The 26,744-nt window shown below is 35.0% G+C and overlaps 2 protein-coding genes across 2 annotated transcripts; one reads left to right on the plus strand and one right to left on the minus strand.

Annotated features, from left to right (window-relative positions):
• The first annotated feature begins 97 nt into the window (after positions 1 to 97).
• LOC145682228 (uncharacterized) lies at positions 98 to 1,321 on the plus strand. The gene has a single exon (XM_081753810.1). The coding sequence runs from the start codon at positions 98 to 100 to the stop codon at positions 1,319 to 1,321; it is 1,224 nt and encodes a 407-aa protein (XP_081609936.1).
• Positions 1,322 to 11,088: 9,767 nt separating this feature from the next.
• LOC145681665 (E3 ubiquitin-protein ligase sina-like) lies at positions 11,089 to 26,170 on the minus strand. The gene is made up of 2 exons (XM_081753286.1): positions 26,061 to 26,170; positions 11,089 to 13,059 (listed from the first exon to the last, which is right to left on the minus strand). Exon 2 carries the CDS (start codon positions 13,057 to 13,059, stop codon positions 12,175 to 12,177), a length of 885 nt encoding a protein of 294 aa, XP_081609412.1. The 5' UTR covers positions 26,061 to 26,170; the 3' UTR covers positions 11,089 to 12,174.
• Between the last annotated feature and the right edge of the window lie 574 nt (positions 26,171 to 26,744).

The following is a 26,744-nucleotide window of genomic DNA, read 5'->3' on the forward strand; positions in this document are numbered from 1 at the left end:
TGGGTTTCACAGCGAATTTTAGCATCTTCGTAATGGAAACATTGTTCCGTCAAGAAGTAAATTGAACAATTTACATCCATTTTTAGATAGTGAAGGCATGATCCGAGTTGGAGGAAGATTGGAGAATAGTCAGCTTCCATTTGACGCCAAACATCAAATAGTTCTGCCTTCAAACCAACACTTGACAAAACTTATAGTTGAAGCAGAACACTTAAGATTACTTCATGCTGGACCCCAATTATTAATATCATCACTACGCCAGAAATATTGGATCATCAGGTGCAAACAGGTGGTAAAACAAGTGATCCATCATTGCTTCACGTGTTTCAAGTTAAAGGCCAGTGGTTCAAAACAACTTATGGGACAGTTACCAGCAGCTCGTGTGCAGCAAGCCAGACCATTCCTAAACGTAGGCGTGGACTACGCTGGAGCGTTTTACATAAAATCAGGAGCAGTTAGAAATAGATCTGTACGTAAGGCATACGTTGCGGTATTTGTTTGTTTATCCACCAAGGCAATACATCTGGAATTAGTAACAGATCTTAGTGCGCAGTCATTCATAGCAGCTTTACGCAGATTCATAGCCAGACGAGGAAGATGTCTCAATATATACAGCGATAATGGCACAAATTTCGTTGGAGCCAACAACGAATTGAAAGAATTGTATCAGCTGTTTTCATCAGATCCTTTTAGTTCTCAAGTTCATGATTTTACATCGACCGAAGGAATTCAGTGGCACTTCATACCACCAAATTCGCCGCATTTTGGAGGACTATGGGAAGCCGGTATAAAATCAATGAAATACCATCTACTTCGTATTACAAAAGGTGCAGTGTTAACATATGAAGAGTTTGCAACATTACTCACACAGATTGAGGCCTGTCTCAACTCTCGACCACTTACAGTGCTATCAAGTGAGCCTAACGACATTAGTGTTCTCACCCCTGGACATTTCTTAATTGGAGAAACACTTACAGCTTTACCAGAGCCTAACCTCACCGATCTACCACACAACCGCTTATCTCGTTGGCAGAAGATACAACAACTAAAACAACACATTTGGAAGAGATGGTCCCGAGATTATTTACATGGTCTTCAACAACGCTCTAAGACAACTTCACCGCAACACAATCTCAAGGTCGGAGATGTAGTTTTGCTGATTGAAGACAACGTTCCTGCATTGCAGTGGAAATTGGGCATCATTGAAAAGGTGTTCCCAGGAAAGGATTTCTTAGTTCGTGTAGTGACAGTTCGTACTACAACTGGAACATATAAACGTTCCATCAAGAAACTAGTTGCATTACCATATAACCAGGATTAGAATTGAGATTTGAGTAATAAAAAATAAGTACAGTTGTAATGTTGTTTCAAGTTTTGTGTTTGTTTCGTTTTTTATATGTATCATTTTGTTTTATTTGGTCAGACCTTAGCTGACCAACAGGGGGGAGTATGTTTGGGATTATTTGTGTGTTTAACAGTGTGTGTGCCTTTAGCTGGCAACAGTGTTCAAGTTGCTTAACGCCTTTCTATTGTTTGGGGAAGAGTGTGAATGTGGAGGCAGCAAGAACATGAAGTTTGGTGGACCATATATCATGGTCGAAAATCATATAACATAACATAAACAATAAGCCATCGCAATCACAATCATTTACAACTAAAGACCTTGTGAACATGTTTATTCTCGTGTATATGTTTTGTGTGCAAATTGAAGTTGTAATCATTAAATACAGTGAATTTATATTTGGTAGCATTCATGTGGTGTACGAATCAAGCCTTACAGTCCACTAGTATGAATATTGTTTTTAGCATTGTTATTGTACTTTAGTGAAGTAACAAATATATACATTCATATTGTACACGAACATTGGGAATAAAATCTTTGTTTAGCTGGTACAAAACTAAAATTCTATTAAGAATCATCCTTACAATAAGAAAAAAAAAAAAAAACGAGCAGTATGTATAAAGTTACTTTTTATTAGCAAAATTATATAGTTTATCAATCTTGGTTCTTACCTTTATGATTGAAGTACCTAGGTATACCTAGGAATAAAACCATACATAGTTAAGGATTAACACATTCTTCTTGCGTTGTTATTGTGTTATTTGTTAAATTAACAAAGATATGACATGCAATTAAAAAGCTTTATAAAGGATGAAGCCCAAAGCTTCAAGTAATCGTAAAATCTAACTACCATAAGGCGTACGTCCGGTAGCCAACAACAAAACTATCCAAGGGCGCCGATCCTGGGGGATGGAGGGGGCCCGGGTTCCTCCAAAGCTCATGTGGGCCCCCTATTGTATTAATGAGTGTAGAATATTTGGCATAATTTGAGTGCAATTTGTCTTAAAAATCTTCATATATATATCTTCTTACAATACATTCTGAAGAATACCATTCATAACATTTTTATATTCAGTATTTACACTTCAATTACACCATTTTCACTATCTTTAAATTAACTAATTTTAATGTAAATCAAATATAAATATTTATGCGTTTCATTTCAAGAAAAACTTATCATCTTTAAATACACGAAATCAGTTTTTTCTCTTGATAATGCAGCAATTTTTCGTACATTTTAAGGTGTGCGTTTGTTCTGATGACATAATGACATTGTGTGGGCAACACAGCTCATCGACTAAATTACCAACTAAGGTTATATGTTGGGGATGACACATTACAGAACCCAGAAGAGTTTTGGTAGATCTTTCCTGTGTTAAATGACACGATAAAGTAAAACAGATCAGATTACATTTCTTGTTTTTATGTAACTTATTATGAGTGCCGAGCCCTCTTCTATTCGCACTTAGGAGTAAGATTGTGTAATTCATCAAACAGCTGTAGCATTGGTTTTATAATCATTGACAATTGAATAAATTACATGTAATGAATGTAATAAACAAGATGATCAAATATGCTGTTCAGATTATCGCAACTAAATTCAATTTTCATACTAAGGGAATTTTGGGGCTTTATGAAGGCGTATTGAGATGTATTTTCTCAAAAATAGTTTCAACAATTTGTAAACTTGAATGTTCATTTGGACTACCTAGGTAGACGCGTTAGTTCAGTGGTGGAATCTTATCTTTTATGCAAAGCACTAGTACATCTATCTAGTCCTTATGAACTTCTCTTTTCTTATCTCAATAATTTAAAATTACTTAAGGGTCTTCACTACAGTGAAATTAAACTGCCGCTAATTTTAGAGTTTCTCTGCAATATCTTCAAAACAAATAAAAATACTCGAAAAGCAGGAACGTAGTGAACTAAACGATACGATTTTGCATGTGGTATCTTTACCAAAATTTACCTATCTGCTTTTAGTATGCCGCTATTTACAGAAGCCGCAAAAAAAATACTAAATCTATCTACAGTTGCAAATCGAAAGCAGATAGATGAGTTGTGATAACGGTATCACATGCAAAATCGTATTGTATAGTTCAGTACGTTTTTACTTTTCGAATATTTTTATTTGCTTTGAAGATAATACAGAAAACTCTAAAATTAGCGGTAGTTTAATTTCGCTGTAGCGAAGACCCTTAATATCCATCTTCTTTATCCTTGTCCTTGGATGTTAAACTTAAAACTCGAATTTAATTTAATTTGGAATGTTCGTTTTTTGAGATTGGTTATCGTTTTTGGAGTACTTTTAATGAGGTTTCTGTTTGAGCTTTGTTACAATAATATATGGTTTCCGATAGCGTAACCAAGAAACTATTTAGAAGATATCTTTTTTCTTTGTAGTTCTATAGCTCTTCAGATAAGACACCGTGTAAAATCGTATTTTTCGTATCTCAAAGCATACTTTAACTTGATGTCTGTAGGCATATTCTTTTATGTTTTCTTCATTTCTCTCCTGTACTTATGCCTGAGGAGTCAAATGCTCTTTTAACCTTTTCGAGAGCTACGTTTCAGGAAAGTAAAAGCAAACAAAGCAACACAAATTAATCAACTCAGTAAGTCAATGTAAAATTTGCTAATTCATACGGTTCCGTTGAAAACGCACCCCCAGAATAAAATTGTCTATAACTCAAAAATAAATAATAATAATAATAATAATAATAATAATAATAATAATAATAATAATAATAATAATAATAATAATAATAATAATAATAATAATAATTTTGTGATTCTAACGTAAGTGTGGGTCGCTTGTGCTTTTGAATCAGTGGATCAGAGTTGCAACAGGAGGGGGAGAAAACACCGAACTTCCTTTTTAAATGTACTGAAATTTCTCCAACGTCATATCGAAAAACTGTTGTAAGTGTTTTACTAGGGTGGTCCTTATTTATGTAGAAAAATATAAATTTCCGAAATTAATCTCGGACAACTGCCAATATGATGCAGTTTGATGTGAGAATATATAGTGTAAAATTTTTCTTTCTTTGCTAAATGGGAAAAGGTGCCGCATCCAGTCTAAAGATTGATATTGCATTCTGCAATTTGTCAGATATTGTGTATTGTGTAATCAAGTTATTAGGTAGATTTCAAAGAAATATTACTTGTTGAAATTAACCTCATGTCACGACTTCCAGAAAATTTTTGTGATAGTATCCGATACATGTCTTCCACACCCCGAAACCACCATCAGTTCAAATATAAATAATACAATTATATATAAAAAATATTCTATATTTGCTAACCTTTCTGCAAAATGATAGCGTCCGTAATTCTCAACAGGTTTTGATGAAATTTGTTATGCATAATTGTGAGGTGGAGATTTCGAAGCCTATTGTCCCGCGGTACGATATTGCCAATAGTTTTTGATATATCGAACTATTGATTTGGGCTATAGGTCGTAAAAGCTAAATCACTGCATGGATACAGATGCACTGTATAAGAAGAATGTTAAACACTGTCGTAAATTAAATACTTTTTTCATCCAATGAATATTTTAGTGACAATTGAAAATAATCAACTTCGACAAAAATTGGTTACTTGCAAAATCTAATAAAATATTTATTCTATGAAAAATATGAAAGAAAAAAATATGTTTATTAGAGTGTTTTAACATCGTTCTACATTTCGATGGTCGAGTTGTTGACTTCTACTCTTTCTTTATATATAATTCGAATTCTGTCAAAATATTTTTTTCGGTTTTACTTTTGGCACGCAATCGCAAATCGATTATGATAACTTTCCCACTATGAAATCGATTATGATAATCGACAGAAAATAACTTTCCTACTATGAAATCTACCTTCTCATTTGGGGACTACTATATAGAATATTTTTAAAATCTATTATTATTTATTTCTCTTTCCAAACTGTTTCACGTAATACCGGTACCATTTTCAATCTGTCAAAAAAAAAAAAAAAAAAAAAAAAAAAAAAACTGACTATTTCGAAGACTTTAAAAATGTTTGACCACTGTAACTCTTTTAGAGTCACGAAATGTATGTCGTTAATGAAATACTAGTTGCATAATAAACTATTTCAGTTCTTCATTCTTTGTCAACACAGTATGCTCTTCCACAAGTATACTGTTGATCTTCCTGAAGAAAAGTTTCGTCTATACTGAATCGATGAAAAATTTCACGGAACGTGGATAAACAAACTGTTCCAGTCCTTGTTTTGCAAGTATTTCAATATTCTCTGGGTTGACAATAAATGTCTTTGTTTTGAGTGATAATGGGCCCTCTTTCCTGCTATTGTTGCAGTGTAATGCTTTCACTATCAATCTTTTGATATCTGTAGGCACCTTGCTATGGAAAAATGCTAACGCAACGGTTTCTGGAGATAGATACCACAAATGATTACAAAATTTATTCAACGTTGCAAGGCTTATTTCAGGATCAATTATGCTATATTGGTGAAGAATTTTCAAGAATTTGAAGTCTTGACAGGGAGCTTTGATGGCAGTAGAATCGTTAAGCCAAGCTCTTATATACAAACTGACAAGGAAAATACAAATATCGCGTAGTCTGTATTCTTCAACTTCTGTCAGTGAAAATGAATCAGGGAAGAGTAAAATCTTCAAGGAATATATGGCTTTTGCCATGCATCTAGCATGGTGATAAGCTCCTGACATTCGAAATGATATTGCTCTAGGTGGAACTCCTCCGAGAAAAATAACAGCAAGTTCAATAATTTCAAGGTAATCTTCACTGGGTAAGTTATTCTGGATATTATACATAGCAATCTGAAGAATGTTGTTGGCCGTGTCGTGTAGTTTTTCTTAACTATTTATTCTTGAAAATTACAGGAAAGAATCTGAAAATGCTGCTTGTAAGTGCTTGTTACTACATCCTTATAAGTGCTGCCATCAATTGGGTAATTCAAAAGCTCCCAATAAATGAAGAAAAATTTTGGGTCTATGCGGCACCTTTTATCCTCATTCGATTGGAATGAAATTTTGCACAGGATAGTTTCTCGACAAGTGCCACCAAATGAAGGAGCCTCCCCCCCAAAAAATACAATGTTGTGAAATGAGGACCACCCTAGTGTTTTACTCCTCCAAGTATCAGACATAGAATCGCGTACAGATAATCTTATAAATTGAGGTTAAAGACATATTTATTTGAATCAATATTAGCATAATCGTAAGGAGACGAGTTCAACAATACCCGTGAACAATGGTGGTTTATTTGCGGGTATATGTTCGTTGGCCTTCAACGTCACTTTACAGCATGGGGCTATAGAGATAGACGTACTATTTACACCAGTATCCGAGGTTTAATAACCCATCTAACAATTCAATCATTAACTGTGTGTACAGAAAGCGTTTGCGTTAACAAATTTACCATCAATAGGCATTATTCATACACTAGCAATAATTTTGAAAATCCAAATGAGTCATCCTGGCTCTTATTTTAAGTACTGGTTATAACAAAATACTTTGGCTTGTGTAATATTTACCTGTACCTTGGGCAGAAAGTACTCATACATATGCACTATACTTAGTAGAACGTTAATTTCATATTAACAAAAGAAGAATGTTTTTAATATATGTAAGAGATTATTATGGGATAGTTGTTGATATGAACATGTTTTATGGTTACCTAGTCGGTGAGTTTGTGTACTTAATAGTTTTAAGAAAAGGATATTATAAGTTATATCAAATAATAAACCAGTTTAACATCGTTTATAGACGTTGTCATATTTATTAAAAGGGTGAGATTAATGGTATTTAAATATCGAAGCTAATATTTTTATGCCAAAGAATTACTACCACTTCGGATTTTTATCTCAGCAAACGAACCAGGTTTACGACTATCTTTTTGATAAAGTCGTTATAAAAATTTGGTTTACCTCACCCGGGACTTTGTAAATTCAGTTCCCGAAAGAAGAAGAGTAAGGTTGAATTTACTTTTATATTACAGTTAATGAATACGAACTTAACCATATTGCGAAGTGGTAAAGTAATCATAAGAAGAATGGACAACGAAACAATGCAGCAGGAATCAAATACTAGTGACAGCGATGAGACTAATGTAACGCCAGGATTGACATCGGAAGATATCTTGTTAGCTTTACAGCGACAATTAATGCAGATGTCTACCGAGATAAAGAAGCAAAATGAGGAATTAAAGCAAAACATGGAACAGAAATTCGACGAATCTAACAAGACCATGGAACAGAAGATAGAACTGAAGTTTGACGAAGCTAACAAACAAAATGAAGAATTAAGTAGGCGAATGGAACAGAAGTTTGACGAAGCTAACAAGCAAAATGAAGAATTAAGCAGACGATTGGAACAGAAGTTTGACGAAATGGAACAGAAGTTTGACCAAGCTAATAAGCAATATGAAGAATTAAGTAGACGGATAGAACAGAAATCAGATGAAACGAAACGGACAATTGTCCAGGCGGTGAACGACATATCCTCACAGTTCGAGGAAAAGTTAAAAAGGATATCCGATGATTGTCAAGAAAAGCACAATCACCAAAATCAAGAAATCTGTGCTGTAAAAAAAGATTTAGAAGTAATAGAATCTTCCATTAAACAGCAAAAGATCCAGGTCAGCAACAACTCTAATAACATACGTGTAAATACACAGTTGTTAGTTACTATTCAGGAAGAGATAAGAACGTTACAGGCTAAAGACAACATTTACCGTAATAACTTGGGTAGTGATCGCTTTGAGTTGCCCCACTCAACAGAGATGAACTCGCCTTCGCCGGGGTCTGATGAAGATATTATACTAGAAGAAAGTTGTCCGAAGAGTACTGATGAGCGAAACATAGATGGTGTGACGACACAGCATGCCACGGATAGGAACTATCACTCAACAAGAACAAGGAATGAGAAAAAGAAGGTCAAATTAAGTGTTAAAATGAGTGAAATTCGAGCTATGAGCAAATTCAGTGGTAAGTGTAATGAGAATGCTACTTCTTTCTTAGAGAAATTCCAAGACGAATGCAATATAATGTCTATCGATCGATCACAATATATGAAATTAATACCCCATGTATTACTCCCACCTTGTTCCTTATGGTTTAAGGCAATACGTGATCACATTAGTACATATGAGGAATTCAAAGCGGCCTTAATCGCAAATTATGAAAATGACTTTTTGCTGGCAAATAGAGATGCCACCCTTAGAAATCAACACTTCAATCCTCGATTGCACAAATCTGTTGTAGAATTTGTTGTAAATGTCTACAACGAATTAAAGGTCGTTAATCCTTTGCAATCGGAATCGAGAATAATAGCATCGATTCGAAATTTGCTTCCATTTAAGTTGCAACAGATCTTATTTTCCACACAGTGTATGAGTTTCAGCCATTTATTGATGCTTGTCCAATGCTACGAAACTCAATACCATGCCATGAATCCACAATCAGGAATAGGTAAAAATAAGAATAATTCAGATCATTTGGTGCCTGTTCGGAATTTAAATATTCGGAGTGTGAATAATACAGAACCTAACCTAAGCCGAGTATACTCTAGCAATCAAAATGAGCAAAATAGACAAGGTTATGTAGAGAATCCGCCTAACCTAATTAATCGTAGCAATTCATATGTTAGACCATATAGTCAAAATAGATATAAAAATAATCGAAGTACTGAGCGAAACTCCAGAAATACAGCGAACTACGTGGATAGACGTAATTGGAGATCAAGAGATGGGATTTCATACCAAAATCAGAATCACGATGAAAGACATGTACAACATAATGTAGAACCTAATCATGATAGCGCAGTACAGTGTACGTTATTAGAACCGTATGCAAGTTCGAATGTAACCTGATTACCGTTACTGAAATTAGGTTAAATTCATGTTAGTTGTAGACTCTTGTAAATTTTTATTTTAAAGTTTATGTGAATATCAATAATGAAAACAATCCTTATAATTTCGCTATACAAGCAATATGAGGAATTATAATTCGATTTATAATTAATTAAAAGCAAAGATTATTTATATTAGATTGATTTGTGTTGAAAACTTAATTGTCAAAGATTATGTTAAGAAGAAGATCTATTCTATAAAACTAATTATTCAACGACTAACTTGAATGATATTCTTCTTTATTATAACATCTTAGTGCTACGATGTATATCTTTAAATGCAACATCTGACTTATTTGTTATTTAATGCGCCCGTAAAGATTAATACTATTTGTAACCCACGTTTGTCCTTTACATTTTTTTGAAATCGCACTCTTCGACGACTAATTAAATAAGCGACGATATTTTAATAAGAAGATATATTAATAATATAGTGGATAATAATGAAATAAATATAATTAATGTAATTAAAGATAAATATTGATGAAGTGTAGGATTTGTTTAATGTATATGTGAAATGTAATGAATAGATATACAAGGTGCGATCAAAATATGATGGACATGAGCAATGTAAGAACATTAATGTAAACGGACAAGTGGTTCTTGAAGATAAAAGCCAAGCCTACTCATGACTTTTATATTCAGTCCCTTTGTCGAGCGACATTTTTATATAACAAAATACTTTGGCTTGTGTAATATTTACCTGTACCTTGGGCAGAAAGTACTCATACATATGCACTATACTTAGTAGAACGTTAATTTCATATTAACAAAAGAAGAATGTTTTTAATATATGTAAGAGATTATTATGGGATAGTTGTTGATATGGACATGTTTTATGGTTACCTAGTCGGTGAGTTTGTGTACTTAATAGTTTTAAGAAAAGGATATTATAAGTTATATCAAATAATAAACCAGTTTAACATCGTTTATAGACGTTGTCATATTTATTAAAAGGGTGAGATTAATGGTATTTAAATATCGAAGCTAATATTTTTATGCCAAAGAATTACTACCACTTCGGATTTTTATCTCAGCAAACGAACCAGGTTTACGACTATCTTTTTGATAAAGTCGTTATATGGTATGCAAAATTTTCAGCCTAATTTCAAAACATGCTAATAAATATTATTTTTTATGGCGAAATATAATTCTACATGTGGAAACATGTGGGCAATATGCATTCTTGTATGGAAAAGTAGAATAGGAGAGTTAACTTATTAGAAGTGTACTGATGTAAGTACTTAGTCAATGTGTGTAAATAATTAAGTCAGGTAAGAAAACTGGGACACAACATATGAACACGAAAATGGATGCGGAAAACTTATATGGTCTGAAGGATTTTTATTCTCTAACAAGTTTACATTAGATGAGAATGGTGACGAAGTTTAATGACAAGACACCAGAATCCTCCGATTAGAAAAGACACCAAAAAATTGTACAACGTAAAAATTGAATATGATGATCAGAAATTCAAAACTATTCCAGTTCGCCATAATCCTTATGGTGCACCTAGCCAACCTCAATTACAACTTATTTACAAGAAAGAAGAAACAAGATTGGTCATTATGTAAAAATAATCTGATATCCAAGCAGTATTGCAGGTTTGATGAAAACTAAATTTGTAATTGAAATAAAAGAGCATGTTAAAAGTTAAAAGTTAAAAGTTTTCCCTTTGGAGTTAAAAGTTTTCATTAAAATGAAACTGTTGTATCTTTATATAATTATAATTTGTATGTCCTTAAGCAAGGTCTTTCTAAAGATTATGTACTATAATACATGTTAAAATAAAAGTACAATTCCTTAATTAAGATAATAAAGTGTCTTTAGATAGAATTTTTATTTTTTTATTTTTTTTATTTTTTTTTACGACACTGCTGTATTATTCTGGGAATGCGAAACAACAAGGTATATATAATAACAGTTAGCCCCAGTTTACGTTTAGCGTTCTCATTGGCTCCCTGTCATGACGTCTTATGGAGGAACTTTTGCCGAGCCTGAAACAGTATACCAACTAGCGTAATTGTGTATATAGTACTTCACATGTGTTCTCTTGAACGATACCTCGCGATACCCAAGTATGATATAAAATAGAGAATCTGCCCATATGTACCTTCATCCTATTAGGTAACTGAATGACCGCCATATGGAGCCAACTAAATATTGGCTCAAAATACTGCGATCATCATATGTAGCCATGTAGTGTGTCTATCGTTTATTTTTATTTAATTCGTTGCTTCAGATTTATATTATATAATGGTTATATGCTGCTCGTATGGGTGTACAAATAGAAGCGAGAAGAAATTACCCGAAATAACCTTTCACAGGTAAGAAAATCACCAACCATAAGATAAGTATGACTTCATGATTTTGAGGTATGGGCAGATTCTCTATTTTATAACAATCCTTGGCGTGGCGATACCTCCAAGTGACGTCACCGATCACAAAGTATCCTGGGAAAAATGAGAGCAGAATGAATTGAGAGGCTCCTGGCGATACAATTGCTGAGCTCTTCCAAGATCCTGAAGAAGCAAGTAAAATCATGATTTTATTGGTGAAATGTTCTAAAGTGTACTCTAACTACCAGCTACGATTTAGAACAATCTTTATCCCAATTCCAACTACAGAAATATAATCGTTCGTATACGTATACCTTTTCCCTTCCTTTGTTCTTTTGGGATGTAGTTGAATTATGGATAATCTTAAAAATTACTTGAACATTAGGCTTCATTAAGAGTTCTACAGTCTGGCTAATTCTTGCATCTTTTACGCATGAGACACAACATACGAGTATACAAGGTGAAAAAGAAATATATAATTTTGTTTTTAACTTCTTTATGGTGACATGACAGTTGACAGTCTCCTCTTGAATACACGCATAAATCCCCAAAACACGCCAGATATACTAGTAAACCCCTACTGTAAAGTGGTAACACGTTCACATAGCAGTAGGTGGTCTAACAGGTAAATGTTTTGTGTTAGTCTCATGTTTGTCCCCAATTTCTTCCAATAATTTTATATCAATTCTATACAAAAACCCATCTTTGTTTCTTTCGTAACGATCCGTAAGACTTCGGGACAAAGAAAGACAGTTGCTAGACTTAATAATGTCATCTGAAGAGACACGAAGCGATTCTACAGGCCCTGAAAACGTTACTTCCTGTTTTCTCTCTAGGTCTTCGATAGCTAGTTGATAATGAAAATTTTTTGCGTCCCTAACTGTCCCTAGAAACTGGATCCAAAAGTGCCACCAACCATCAACAGTTACCTGATTCCGATAGATAAACAATCCCCAGTTGGGGACTTCTAAAATAATGACGTAACCTTTGGACAATGAGGCTGACCATGATATCTTTCTGCTTTGGAGACCAAAATCTTTCTGTGTTGTTATACGTCGAATGTCGGAATGTACGAGTTCAAAATGTTTTTCCATCATTCTTCTTGGCATCACTTTACTGCAAGAAACTACGGGGCACTTATGAGGTTCATATTCACATATATTGGTATGTTCCTCTCTTTCGTCATATATTAATATCTCCAAACATCCGTATGCTTTGTTGACACAAGGCAGAGGTAACTTCCTAATAATATTTTCAGCCAATGTATTTCTTTGCATTTCGTTGATTGCTGGAAACACTTCTTTACACTCTGGACACATTCGAGAGAGGTGGCGACATCTTTTGCAAATGTAGTGGTTCATGGAACATGTATAGATAGGTGAGGTCATTATCTCCTTACATATTGGACACTGAATTGTTTTCCATATTTCGTGGAAAATTTTCATGAAAGCTTTGACGTCGCCTGTAGCATTTGCAGTGGCCATCTGAAAATATAAATTAATTTCAATTATAAGACTATTTGAACAACAAACGTTTATGTAAAACTTAAGCAATTTAACTGAAATGGCCATTGGTATTTTCATTAATATGAAAGAAATTGCCAAATATTGGTAATTATAGAACTATAATGCAGTTCTCTGTTATCATATGTTGAAAAATCATTAAACGAATTTTATTGAGTGGAGAGCCCATTTGATGTTAACTGAGTAGTTAAATAAAGCGCTAACAGTAAATACTGCTCAAAGTTGATGTCGTAACTGTTAGCCCTTTTAAATTATGGTTTTTTGGGGTAAATTATAGACTTTCAATCACGCAGCTACAGCATTATTTACCCTGAAATCAAGGTACGTACCTCATTCTCTTCAGAATAGTACAGTCTTTCAAACGGAACCATCTACATTTCCCTATCGTGTCCCTGAGGAAGGACATTTCGAGAGAAATCTCGATTTTTATGTTCTTTTTTTAAATTTGAGAACCTCTTGATCCCTCTGTGTTAACGCACAGATTTCAAAATCAACTGAAAAATACTAAGGGGTGTACTAAATGTGTGTACAAAATTTCAAGCTTCTATCTTGAATAGTAAGGGCGGAAAAATATTTACCAATGAGGCCCACAATGCCCCAATTACTCAAAAAGACCCGGATGTGATATAAAATGTTCCTGAGGCATCCTTGTTTATCCTAGGGCCATAGTTCGTACATCATTCTCTTCAGAACAGAACAATCTTTCAAATTGTATCATTCACATGTCTCCATCATATATCTAAGGCGGGAAAATCGCAAAAAAGGGATTTTTTGTTGAACATTATCCTTCTTTTTACTTTTTGCCTCTCTAGACCCTCTGTTTTAACGCAGAGATCTGAAAAAATCTTTAAACAATTTTAAGAGATGCACTGAATGTGTGTGCAAAATTTGAATGTTCTTGGTGCAAAAGTAAGTAGGTCAAAAAATAATAAAAATAGGCATAACAAAAATTTTTTTTAAAGTTATGACGTCATCATACCCCTTGTCTCGACGCATGAAGTCCCGAAACCATACGTAACGTGTTCTACAATGCCTCCATGCTTTTTTTTTTAAAGTACAAAGTAGAAAGTATTGTAATTTTTGATCTAATAATGAAGACATTACGTAGTGCCTAAAAGTAGGCACTAAAACTTAAAAGGGTTAATGGTTTTGTCAACAGCGTATTCATGTTTTATTTTGAGCTCGCAGGAATCTTCATCAATATAACTACAGTTTCATATTTTACATTAGTAGGCCTATATTAGTACAAAATTAATTTAAATATATGCATCTCGAGCTCAGAAGAGAACAATTAACCCCTTGTCCCACTCAAATGCCCCTCCCTCCTGACTTGTGACAGAACAATACCATAGTAAACCTATTAGAGCTTTACCATATCCAGAATAGTGAGTCTAATGATACCAAGAGTAATATGATTAGTACCTAATTTTTATTTTTTTAAAGAATGGTCGCTTTGTAGAGTGTAACAATTGGAAGTGGTGTTGATTTCTCAAGTGGACAGTAAACTTCGGGATTGTTGTATTTCGCAGTCTGGATAATATCCCACGATTCCCTGGTCTTGGTAGGTGCAGTATCCCAGAGGCAAACGGGCCTCTTGACTATGTTATACCTATATAACTATTTTATTAGATTCTTTTTCAGGAGAATACAGTAAACAGCGACGTGCGTCCCAAATGTAAGTTTAGAAGACAGATGTGGAAGTAATCTAATTTTATGTTTTAGATGAACCAATGCACATTATATGCTATAGTCAACACTGCTTTCCACACTACATACACTACTACATTGTTGCCAAGATGAGTGAGGCATTTGTGTAACCGTAAGACGAGATTTCGTTAAAAAAAAAAAAAAAAAAAAAAAAGGATGCTGACTGTCGTCCCAACGTTGTATCTCTGTTTTGATATCTTCGTCACTGTCTGGTAAACTTATCTTTGGGACTTTGTCGTCCAACAGTATGAAAACTATAGAAAAATGTTTCTATGTTTCGGTCATACACTGCGACTATAGATATATGTCACTATAAGAGCCCATGTGTAATTTCCGAGAAAATCGAGGAAAAACCTTTTTTTTTAAAAAAAACCTAACATGTAGCAGTGGCACGTGTAATTATACCACGTGAAGGAGTTTGGATTTTTATGGTGTGATATTTTCTCAATTATTTTATGGTGTGATATTTTATGGAGTGATATTTTCTCAATTATTTTATGGTGTGATATTTTCTCAATTATTTTATGATGTGATATTTTCTCAATTATGTTGAAACCTGAAGTGGTAATATTTTTATACTACTTCCAGTTTCAGTAGAGAGCTGAGGGTAGAGGTGGAATGTATTCTAGGAAAGGTTAATCGATTGCAGAAAACCACTTTTCGCTATCTGGAACTGTTTTCACTGTACAACGATCAACCTGTTTTCTTATTATTTTTGCTCTACGTAGAGCAATATTGAAACCAGAAGTCGTAGTGGATTTCTACCCCTTCCGATTTCAGTGCAGATGGAATATACTTTCGGGACGCGTAATTGATTATATAAAATTGCTTATTGCTATCTACAGAATTACGGTTTTTGTTCTATAGCAATCAACCGGAACCCAGTTTTGTTGAAACCAGAAGTTGGTTTTTGCCACTTCTGCTTTGAAGAGAGGGCTATGACAGAAGATGGTACCTAATTATAGTGTATTTGAACCTCTTTCAGTCTTAGTAGAGAATTAATGCTGGAAACGCAGTATGTTTACGGACGTTTAATCGATTGTTGAAAACCGCATCTCTCTATCAATTACCGTTTTTGCTTTACAGCGATCAACGTTAAAACATGAAATGGCTAATTTCTACCACTTTCAGCTTGAGCATTGAGTAAGGAAACGAACTCATTACTTTTTTTTTTTTTTTTTTTTTTTTTTTTTTTTAACTTTCAAAATTCTGACTAAATTTGGTGATGGTTGATCAAGTAGTTCTTCAGATTTTTGGTCTCCCGGACGGACATGCCAAATATATAAAGGAGTTTTGGTAAACTAAGCTGCTTCAACATTTGTGCTGTACAAGAACCATACCATCCATGAAGGTGAAATTGATTCTGAAGTATACCCTGATTTACTGCAACATTATGGCGTTAGGAACATAACAGTATACGATATGATTACACCAGGGGCAGATCCAGGGGGGGGACGATCGCCCCGATCGCCCCCCCAGAAAAGGAAACATTTTTTATTTTATATATAAATAAAATACAGGGTTTTCATAAAGTCTGGACGGATTTAATTCGCTTATAATTTACATAAAAATGCTCATATTGAAATCAAATAAAGTGCAAACGGTAGCGGAAGGATTAAATTTTTACCTGTAATCTGCACCAGCTCAGTTCATTCACCGCAACACCTCCAACTTGGCGCCATTTACGTCCACACATTCGCGTAGGCGGCGCTGGAATCCCTTACCCTGCTCACTGTTGCAGGCGATGTTGGCGTCCTTCCACTTCGAGGACGGTCCAGGACGCTTCCTGTCTCCAAGAACTTGGCATGCCACTTTCGGATTGCACTCTCAGTCGGTGCCGGCTTTTTGAACTCGTTGGTGAACTTTCGACACACCAGAATTGGTGATTTTAGCTCTGCGTACCACAGAACACATTGCGCTTTCTCTTTCACCGACGCCATCTTTGATACGGTAAAAAAATAGTCTTCTCAGAGGAGTTCTTCATTTATTTATTTCTTTAAAAGACACACACAACAATACAGCTTACAACTTACTTTTAACAGTCAACATTGAAACAAGAATGAAAACAACAATGGATGGAATTTGGTAAGAAACTGACCCTTGCCCTCCCTCTCTCTCTCTCAACGTGTTCAGAGTTGCCGCTTATCTAACAGTGTTACCAACTAAAAATTTAATCCTTCCGCTACCGTTTGCACTTTATTTGATTTCATTATGAGCATTTTTATGAAAATTATAAGCAAATTAAATCCGTCCAGACTTTATGAAAATCCTGTATATAGTTTATTTTTGACGCTCTTAAAAGTAGCTCTAAGTAGCAGGATTACAACCCACCGCCCCCCCAGAAGTCCGTCCTGGATCCGCCCCTGGATTACACAGCAAAAAATGAGGTGTTGAAATAACACAAAATGACTACCACTTTAGCGTGTTACTTGTGTGTCAGTTCAACACCAGCCACATCGCCTTCAGAGCATATCAGAAATACCTGGTTACTGGCTGTAAGTGTTTTTTTTATTGTTTGGTGTGAGCAAAGCTTTGCGAAACATATTTCGCATTTATGGCAAGTAACTAATAACATTCCATGTTTTCTGTAATCGGTCACAATAATATTGTTGTAAACCTGTGAATCCTCTGACCAACAGTTACACAGATAGCTGTGCTTCCATCTGTTTTCTTTATCTACTAGTCTTGTGTCTTAGCATATATGAACATAAATGGCAGAACTGTTGCCTATGTAACTGTTGTCAGACGATTCACAGGTTTATAATACTATTCTTGTGACGGATTACAGAAAACATAGAACATTATTCGTTACTTGGCATAAGTGCCAAAGATATTTCGTAAAGCTTTGCTCATATTAAGCGATAAATACCAATGCAAATTCTCTCAGGTAGTAACTAGTTATTTCTGATATGCTCGGAGGGCGATGTCTTGGTGATATCCCGAAGAAAGGGTATAACCCTTTAAACGGGACGACGAACAAAACAAAAACAACAACAACAACAACAAAAAACTGAATTAACACACAAGTAACACGCTAAAGTGGTAGTCATTTTGTGTTGTTTCAACACCTCATTTTTTACAGTGTAATGAGATCAAATACATAATTATCATTAGTTCTTAATCTTTAATTTCTGCCGTAATAAAGTATTTTCCGAAGATGAACTATATGAGTCAATAGGTCATATCGGGGGGAACAAAATGCCATATTTAACGATCGAGAAAAGACTAATTTTCATGGTGCTAGAAAATATGTCGCTCGTTTCCAATACAATGCAGTTGATACATTTTATAAAAATAATCTATTTTCTCTCACCAAATCTTGTTGAGTGTTGACTTATTATTTAAATAATTCTGATGTTTCAGCAAGAATCATGTGCATCACCATGAATACACTGTATATTTTCATAAACTATCGCGGTTTTTTTAAATCTAGAAATGTACTGCCTTATGCAGAGTCATTTCGACGTATGATTAGTGTCATACTAAAGGTCTGACTACTGAACGAAACGTATCTTAGTCGAACTCTTTAGTATGACACTAATCACGCGTCAAAACGACTCTGCATAAGACCCGTAGTGTCTTAATGATTTTAAATAGTGAAAGTGTTCTATGGTTATATATCCAAAATTTTTCCGCCTGACATTCAAATTAGGGATGGGCAAAACCGGTTTTTTATAAAAACCGTTTCCTAGAAACACCGAAACCCGCAAAACTGACATTTCGGTTTTCTCCAAAACCGGTTTCGGTGAAAACCTTTGGAAAAGACAAAACTATTTCTATGGAAACGGATTCGGTTTCCGGAGAACAACGAAGCACTATTCTGGTCAGAAATAGAACACATGTTGGAAAAACCGGAACCGGATTTCAAGAAAACCGAAACCAGATCCGGTGAAAACCGAGTCGGTTTTGGAGAAAACCGATGACCGGTTTCGGGATAACCAAACCGGTTTTGAAGAAAACCGAAACCGGTTTCGGTGAAAAACCGAACCGTTTTTCTCTGAGAACCGAAAAACCGGTTTTTTTGCTCACCACTAATTCAAATATCTTGTTACTCGTAACAAGCCATCCCTGACATATCGTGTCATCTATGGAAGGGATGATGCATCAGTTTCAACTGCCTAGCTGAATCATTACGTTGGAAACAGTATTTGAATCACCTGCTGTCTGTGTTAACTCGCATACTGCATGAGAATGCTCCAGTTCACGTGACTGTTTTTCCCAGTACTGCAGTAAAATAATGTAGCTTCAATCACCGAGTTCTATAGCTGAAATGTAGCACTACAGCTTGCCCAGATTAATTTTTATATAATAATAATAATAATAATAATAATAATAATAATAATAATAATAATAATAATAATAATAATAATAATAATAATAATAATAATAATAATAATTATTATTATTATTATTATTATTATTATTATTATTATTATTATTAGTAGTAGTAGTAGTAGTAGTAGTAGTAGTAGTAGTAGTAGTAGTAGTAGTAGTATTAGCTTCTTTGCAGTTTTACGATAATGAATTTCCAATAGCTGCCCAAAGTGGAAATCATCTTTCTTCGCTAGAAACACATGGAATTAAGCACGGAGCAACTTGCTAATGTCAGAATTTGACACAAACTAAGTCATTTCGATCACAATTGTGCATTGTTATGAAGAATTTCGGGGGATATCTTGGTCAGATATCATTCGGAATGTGCACAAATTTCACATGAATTAAATTATGTACAGGATGTCCATAAAGTCTGGGTATGAGGGGAGAAAGCACATTTTATTCAATTTAATGTTAATGAATAATATTTCCAACACGATTTCCATGCTGTTGAATGCATGATTTGCTGCAAATTGCAAGATTAAGGTGAACTCGATGTTTTAAGTCTGAATTGCTGTCGATTTCAGCACACTGACTGGTAATGCTTTCTCTCAGGTGGTTTAAATTTCTAATCTTCATTGAGTAAATTTTCTCTTTCAGCATACCCCCCGCAAAAAAAGGAAATCAAGGGGAGAAAGGTCTGGAGAACGAGGAGACCACTCCACTGACTTCTTCTCCCAATCCAGTGAGGAAAAGTGTCATTTAATCAATCTGTAACAGCTGCAGCTGCAGTGAAAAAACCTAACAAAAGAACTTCTACCTCAGTAGAAGAATGAAACACGAACAGAAAGGTAAAAATTAAATTTGTGCCTTCATGCTTCACACAAACTATTTTCCCTTTAACATCAAGAACTTTCCTTGCATATAAGATATTTGGAAACAGATTACAAATTAAAAGTTATTTCTAAACTTATTCAGCTTTCAAAGAAATCAACAAAACAGATAAAGATGCCACACACAGGATCTAACCCACAGGATGTAAACTACAGCAGCTATAAAAATTGTTGTTTTGCTCTAACCTCAAACAAGGACATACACAGTGGGTGGGTCCGAAATACCGACTATTCTGTAAGTTTTTATCTAATTTTAGGAGAGATTTTACAATTTTTAATATAATTTATCCTCATGTTGAATTTGGACACTCCACGAAATAAATTCCTGCGTGCGTTCCTAATCTCAAATATATAATATCTAAAATGTATAACTCTTTATCTAAAATATAGTGTAGCTATATACATACTACTTCTTCGATTATGGTATTTCACTTTATTTCAGTTAAAGATGAACTAAAACTTTGTTTTTTTTTTTTTTTAGTTTTGTTCACATTTTTAGTTGGTTTTAATATTTTTGTTCGCGATTCAAGATTGAGATAGATCCAAGAAGTTCTCCAATATTAAGCTCGGAATTGATTCCGGGACTCGTGATTTTCGGGAAATAACCACGAGTAGTAAATCATTATGGGCGAAAGACACTACAAAGGAAAGCACGATGAGCAAAAACCATGCTACGCTCTCGTGCAGTAGGGATTGCGGTGGCTTAGTGGTAGAGCGTTCATCTCTGGTGCATGAGGTCTTTAGTTCGATCCCAGCTCGCGTCAAGTGAGTCTCGTGGTGGACAAACACCGTGTGCGTGGGGTTTTCGGGGTTCTCCCGTTTCTTCCCACTTTCTTCATTCCACCATTTCCTTCATTTCTCATCACCACCGTCTCCTTTAGCTTAGCTAGCATAATTCTGGGACGTAAAACTCAAAGATTTCATTTAATTTTCTTCTGCATGTACCGCCCTGGGCTCGGCCCCATATGGTCCTTGCGCAAATAAGGCTTCGTTATATTGATGTTGTGAAATTGATTTCTATGGTGAATGTACACAGTAATACATTATATCAATTTCTGGTATTCAGGGAAAGCGTGTGTAGGCACATTGAAAAAAAATATAGATAAAACGTTAAAGTGATGATATCACCGCGAATTATGTCTATCTTATCTCATTGTCAATGTTGACTTTTTCTCTACTGATTTCAAATTACTGGTTTATTATCTTCTTGGAGACTGAAGAACGGCAATGCTAATCTTCGAATGTTTAACTAGTGTACTTGCGGAGTTTTTGTTCCATCACCGTTCAAAAATATCTCTCTTTGTATCTGCTGTAAAAAAATGGGTTACTTTCCTACCTTTTTAAAGATAATCCGTCGAGATTCTTAAATCACATAATCAACATCATCCTAGCAGTGGCGCCCGAAGAAAATTTTCTAGGGGCGGCGCTCACCTCCTGGGTGCTTTATTACGTCTAGAATTTCTGATATTTAATGTACGTGGTTTGCTATATTACATATACATTTTCGTGAGCAAGGATGCCCGGTCCCCACACTGTCCCTTCTTTCGGACGCGCATGCATCCTAGATATTTCACGATCACTGAAAGAGCACTTGCCGCAACTGACAAACTTTCATACACCTGAACCTCTTCGTCTTCACGTATGATTTTTTCTGTTTTAATACCTCCATCGACTGCATCTTCTTTCGCCACCTCCCTCTTTTTCCTGCCACCAAATCTAGCATGTCCCTCATTATTTAAATCATGTGATTAATTCCACATAATTATATTTGCAAAATAATCAGCATCTATTTATATACAAAGGCATTATTTATTGATTTGAAGTTTTATTGTCTAGTACAAAAGTTTAATCGAAATTTTTTACAATGCACACCAGTGAAGAAATGACATTTTGCATGGAATAAGAAATGGAATGAAGGATCTAGATTTCTTGACGTAAAGTTATCTACATTTCAACTCTATCGAAGAACGCTGACAACTATTGCTTCACATAAGCGATATTTTCGCATGAAGCAAGGTATTTCTTGGTGTATATTGAGCTCCTCCGTGGCTAAACGGTTAGCGTACGCGCCTGTGGCTTGGGAGACCTGCGGTTCGATTTCCAGCGGGAGCTCATGTGGTTCGTCTTCCACGTTAATCAGTAGGTCTCGTCTCATATAGCCTCGCTACTGAAAGGGGAGATAAACTCATAATCAACTTGGTGTATATGGTGTTACTGTATCACTATTTTGTTGTTGTATGTTTTCTTGGCTTGTTTCTTCTGTTGTTATCAACGATTATTTCTTCACTTATTTCCTAATTTTACTCCTGCTGCTTTTCGTTCTGTTTTTCCTATTATTTTACCACTACTCTATCTCTCCAGTTGTTGTTAGGGCTCATTTGCTATTTTATATGAGTCATCCTGTTCCAAAACGGCTTTTGTTATTTTACAGAGAAAACTTGGGGCCGCGGTGGCTGAGTGGTAGAGCGTTCACCTCTGGGGCTTGGGGTCCCGGGTTCAAACCCTGCTCCCGCCAAGTGAACTTTGTGGTGGACAAACACCATGTGCGTGGGTTTTCTCGGGGTTTTCCCGTTTCCTTCCACTTTCTTCCTTCCTCATTCCACCATTTTATCCATTTCTCATAATCACCGTCTCCTTTAGCCTAACCGGCATAACCGTGGGACGTAAAACTCAAAGATTTCATTTCATTTTTTCCCAGAAAACTTTAAAAAAAAATTAGGATCTGCATGTTTTGTAGAACTGGGAATATTTCAGTGTGTTCATGTGAAAAAACTGAACGTCCTCAAGTATTTCCAGTCCTACAAAACGCATCGATCCTACAGTTTTTCTTGGTTTTCTGGGATTTTCTGTAAATGGCCAAGAGCTGTTTTGGAGCTTTACGACTCTTATAGGAAAACTGTCAAGGAAATATGCTGTTCGCATATGCAGATTGAAAATTTACCCCTGTTCACATGCGTAAGTAAATCAATGTTTAGAGAGAAATTTTTGGATTCTGCAGCTGATATTTGAGACGAATATTCGGACCCAAGAGGAACGGGAATAGGGAATGGCGGAAACTTCATAACGAGGAGCTACATAATTTATATGATTTACCCAACATTGTTAGGGTCGTGAAGTCTAGGAGGCTTAGGTGGGCGTGTCATGTAGCTAGAATTGAAGAAAGTAGAAACGCGTTCAAAGTCTTGACTGGAAGACCAATCGGAAAACGACCATTAGGAAGACCTAGGCGCAGATGGGAGGACAATATTAAGATGGATCTCGCAGAGATTGAAATACAAAGTAGAAACTGGATGCAGTTACTAAGGATAGAAGTCAGTGGAGAGCTTTTGTGAACGCGGCATTGAACCTCCGGGTTCCATAGGCCATAGAGTTAGTTAGTTAGTTAGCAGCTGATATTTATAATAATTTCATGACTGAAATATAAGTTATAATAAAATGTTTCGTACTTGGATCTTAATCTACAACAATCCTGATCTTCAGAATGAACTTTCAAGTTTCAGCGTTCAGAAGTACGAAAGCGTATATACATCTATTCCGTCTATTAATACAAAACTTGGTACGGTCATTTCTTATCCCATATAGTATTTTTCGAGATAATTTGGGTTCTGTGCTTTTACCCGGTGCTACTCCAGAGAGGTCCAAAGTTCATGGGAGGGATTTCTGGCGGGAATTTTCCCGACATTCTCCCAATCTTGCCTGTTTAAGTACGTTATGGCCCCAAAACTGAGAACCTCTGGAAAGCTTGTTTCATGCTGAAGAGATTGAACTCTAAATTATGACTTTTCAATGAACAGTGTTGATGCAATAGCTATTTCACTGCGAGTCTACGATTTTCTTTATACTAACAGTCTTAATGGGCCCCAAGGGCTTATTCCGTTGACTATGACACCTAATTTTTTGTACATGAACATATCTTTATTATGTTTATCGAATGGACTAGGTTTGATTCGGATGTCCGAATGACCGGTTCATGTCCGTTCCAGCAGGGACAATGTTGCTATCTCATGAAGGTGTTCATTAGGAGGGTAAGCCAATCAATTCCGTGAGTGTACGACATAAAATTCACAAAATATAAAAATTTGACAAAACATGTAACAATAATATACATAAGGACGACCACAGTAGTCTACTCTACAAGTATGTTCTTCTTATTCTATTTGTGCAGAATGATTTCTTTTTCTTTCTCTTTCTTTTTTCTTAAATATTAGATTGAATGTTCAGTACCTGCTCTGCAATACGCTGTATCAGTTTGTAATGTAAAACATTTTCGAATAAAAATTTAAGAAGCGCGACTTTGCAATGCCTCACACGTAGCTAGAGGCGGATCTAGACGGTGAAAGCTGGGGTGGGCAACTCGAACCCAGACTATGATAGGCATATCATGATTTTACTATAAACTTTCTAAAATATATAAATAATAGCTAAAATCATTTTTGCCACTCAAAGAACTGGAGACCTAGGTCCTTCGGCGGTCCTGAGCTAGATCTGTCATTGCACGTAACTGCTAATAGTCAAACTATTGGATTATCGCTTTCAACGACGCTAACAAAATGATAATGAGCAGTTGAACTGTATCTAGTGACAAAATTAGGAATTACAAAAGTCCAAGTAATAATTGATTCGTTCAGAGTACAAGGGAACCAAATCCAGTTACGAAAGTTGTGAGAAAGAAAGACATACGTTTTTAAGATGCGCTTAGTAGCTTACATGCAAAAGTTGACATGGGTTTTTACATTATAAGGGTTATTTACAATATCTGGGCATGAGTATTTAAAATCTGAAATGAGCTTTACATAGCGATCCGAAAGATTAAATATGTCCAACATGATGACAAAGTGAACATGATACCGTTGTGCACTGAACGTCCCATTTAAGATTGCTAACTCTTTATAGTCAGTGTTGTCAACAACCTCTGAAGAAAATAGGCTAGATGGTCTAAAAAAATTAAGCTTTTTTACGCAGAAAGTGGCTAGATTTTGAACTACTAACCTATAATCCACATTGTAGATTTTAAACCCCTTTTCTGTGTGTAGGATTATAAGTGAGTATAGTAAAATTAGAAATGTTCAATATTATTCGCTGAAGACTAACGAGCAACATACATGACTTTAAGTTACAATAAAATTCATCAACAACTCATCTGAGTTGTGAAAGTCAACAGACATATTATCAGATTAATTGAAATAAGTCATCATCGATGGCGTCGCGGCTAGCCCGGGGCGCTGGAACTGAATGCACCATCGTTGGATTGTGGATTGGTTGTGTTTGTATAAACTGCCATTGTCCCAATTTTCAGTAGTACTTCTTTCGACAGATCATAGTCCTTCCAAACACTTCTTATTTCTCCGTACACCCGCATAAATCAACATGATTACATTGAGAGTTTTCAAGCTAATTAGATATCCTATTTGTTTCCTTTAATAACCAAAAACAATCTCTGTGGCTTGAAGAACCGAACAGTTTACTAAATTTGTATTAGATAACTTTCATTCTTGCAATCAAATGCGAAAATTAAAATGATCTAAAAGTAGCAACGGGGCCGTTGCGGGAGGGACATTAAAATTGTTTTTGAGTCGATAAGTATTGTTAAGTAGTTGTAAATCTGTGGTTGGAAGGAGAGAAGAAGAATGAAAAACAAGGGTTTATTGCGTAATAAAACATCATTTGTCTAGAGAAATCAATTATTACGATAATGTATAACAAATAGGCTAATTTTCAAAAATTGCACTTTATTTTCAAAGAAAAATGGCAAAAGAGTTTCATAAAATAAGCCATATTTATGGCTATAAGCATTTCGTAGAGTTGTATGACCAAATGCCTCTCCAAAAAATCTAGATTTAGCCAAAGAGGCTAAATTAGCATCACTGCTTATAGATATATAGAAAAATCGTTAAAATGAATTTCGAATGGAATTACGTATATACATGACCCACATTGTACAGAAGATTGGCTACTCCTTACATATATACGAGTAAGTATGTATGTTTCTGAGAGTGTTTAAAAATGCTATATATTTAAAATATATATTTGTGTTAATAGCTTACTTACATTTGAACTATCAATGGATATCCGTTTCCTGCTGGAGGTTGATAAACTAAATTGTTAGTATTTCTCGCAGCTGGGTTTCTGCTAATGTTATAGCGTAGATAACTGATAACACTTTCTATTAAACAAATATTCGACATGTTCAATGTGGTTACAAGTAGGAATGATGATAAAGACAACGCGTCACTTATCTGAATGTAAACAGGAAGCTTATCTTTTTTTTTTTTTTTTGTATATTTGTTCAAATGGATTTAGATCGAACTCCTTTGTGTTTTATCTTTTTTTTTTTTTTTAAGTCTCTTATATTGCATTAAACACTATTTATACCTTAACAAGTGTCGGTCAGTTTATGAATATTATACACAGTGGCGTACTCGCGCGGAGCCACCGGGTCTGGGATCCCCAATACGTTGTAGCTTAATATATATTGTTAATAAAACTGTACTTATTTAGCAGGGAAATTCTTGATACGGAACTGAGATTTGACCTTACTCATCATCTGTACTATTTATTTTCTTGTAAAAACAACCGAATCTAATTTTTATCGTTTTTCGAGAGAATATACGAGTACATGTCAGTACTTAAAAATTAATTATCGTTTTTTTCTTTCTTTCACTGTACAATAACACCCTTTTGATACTATATATTGAGTCTCATTGTGCATAACATTGTGCATGGAGCAAGGTT

The sequence above is a fragment of the Thermobia domestica genome, chromosome 3, assembly GCF_964235325.1.
Source record: "Thermobia domestica chromosome 3, izTheDome1.hap1.1, whole genome shotgun sequence".
NCBI lineage: Eukaryota > Metazoa > Arthropoda > Insecta > Zygentoma > Lepismatidae > Thermobia > Thermobia domestica.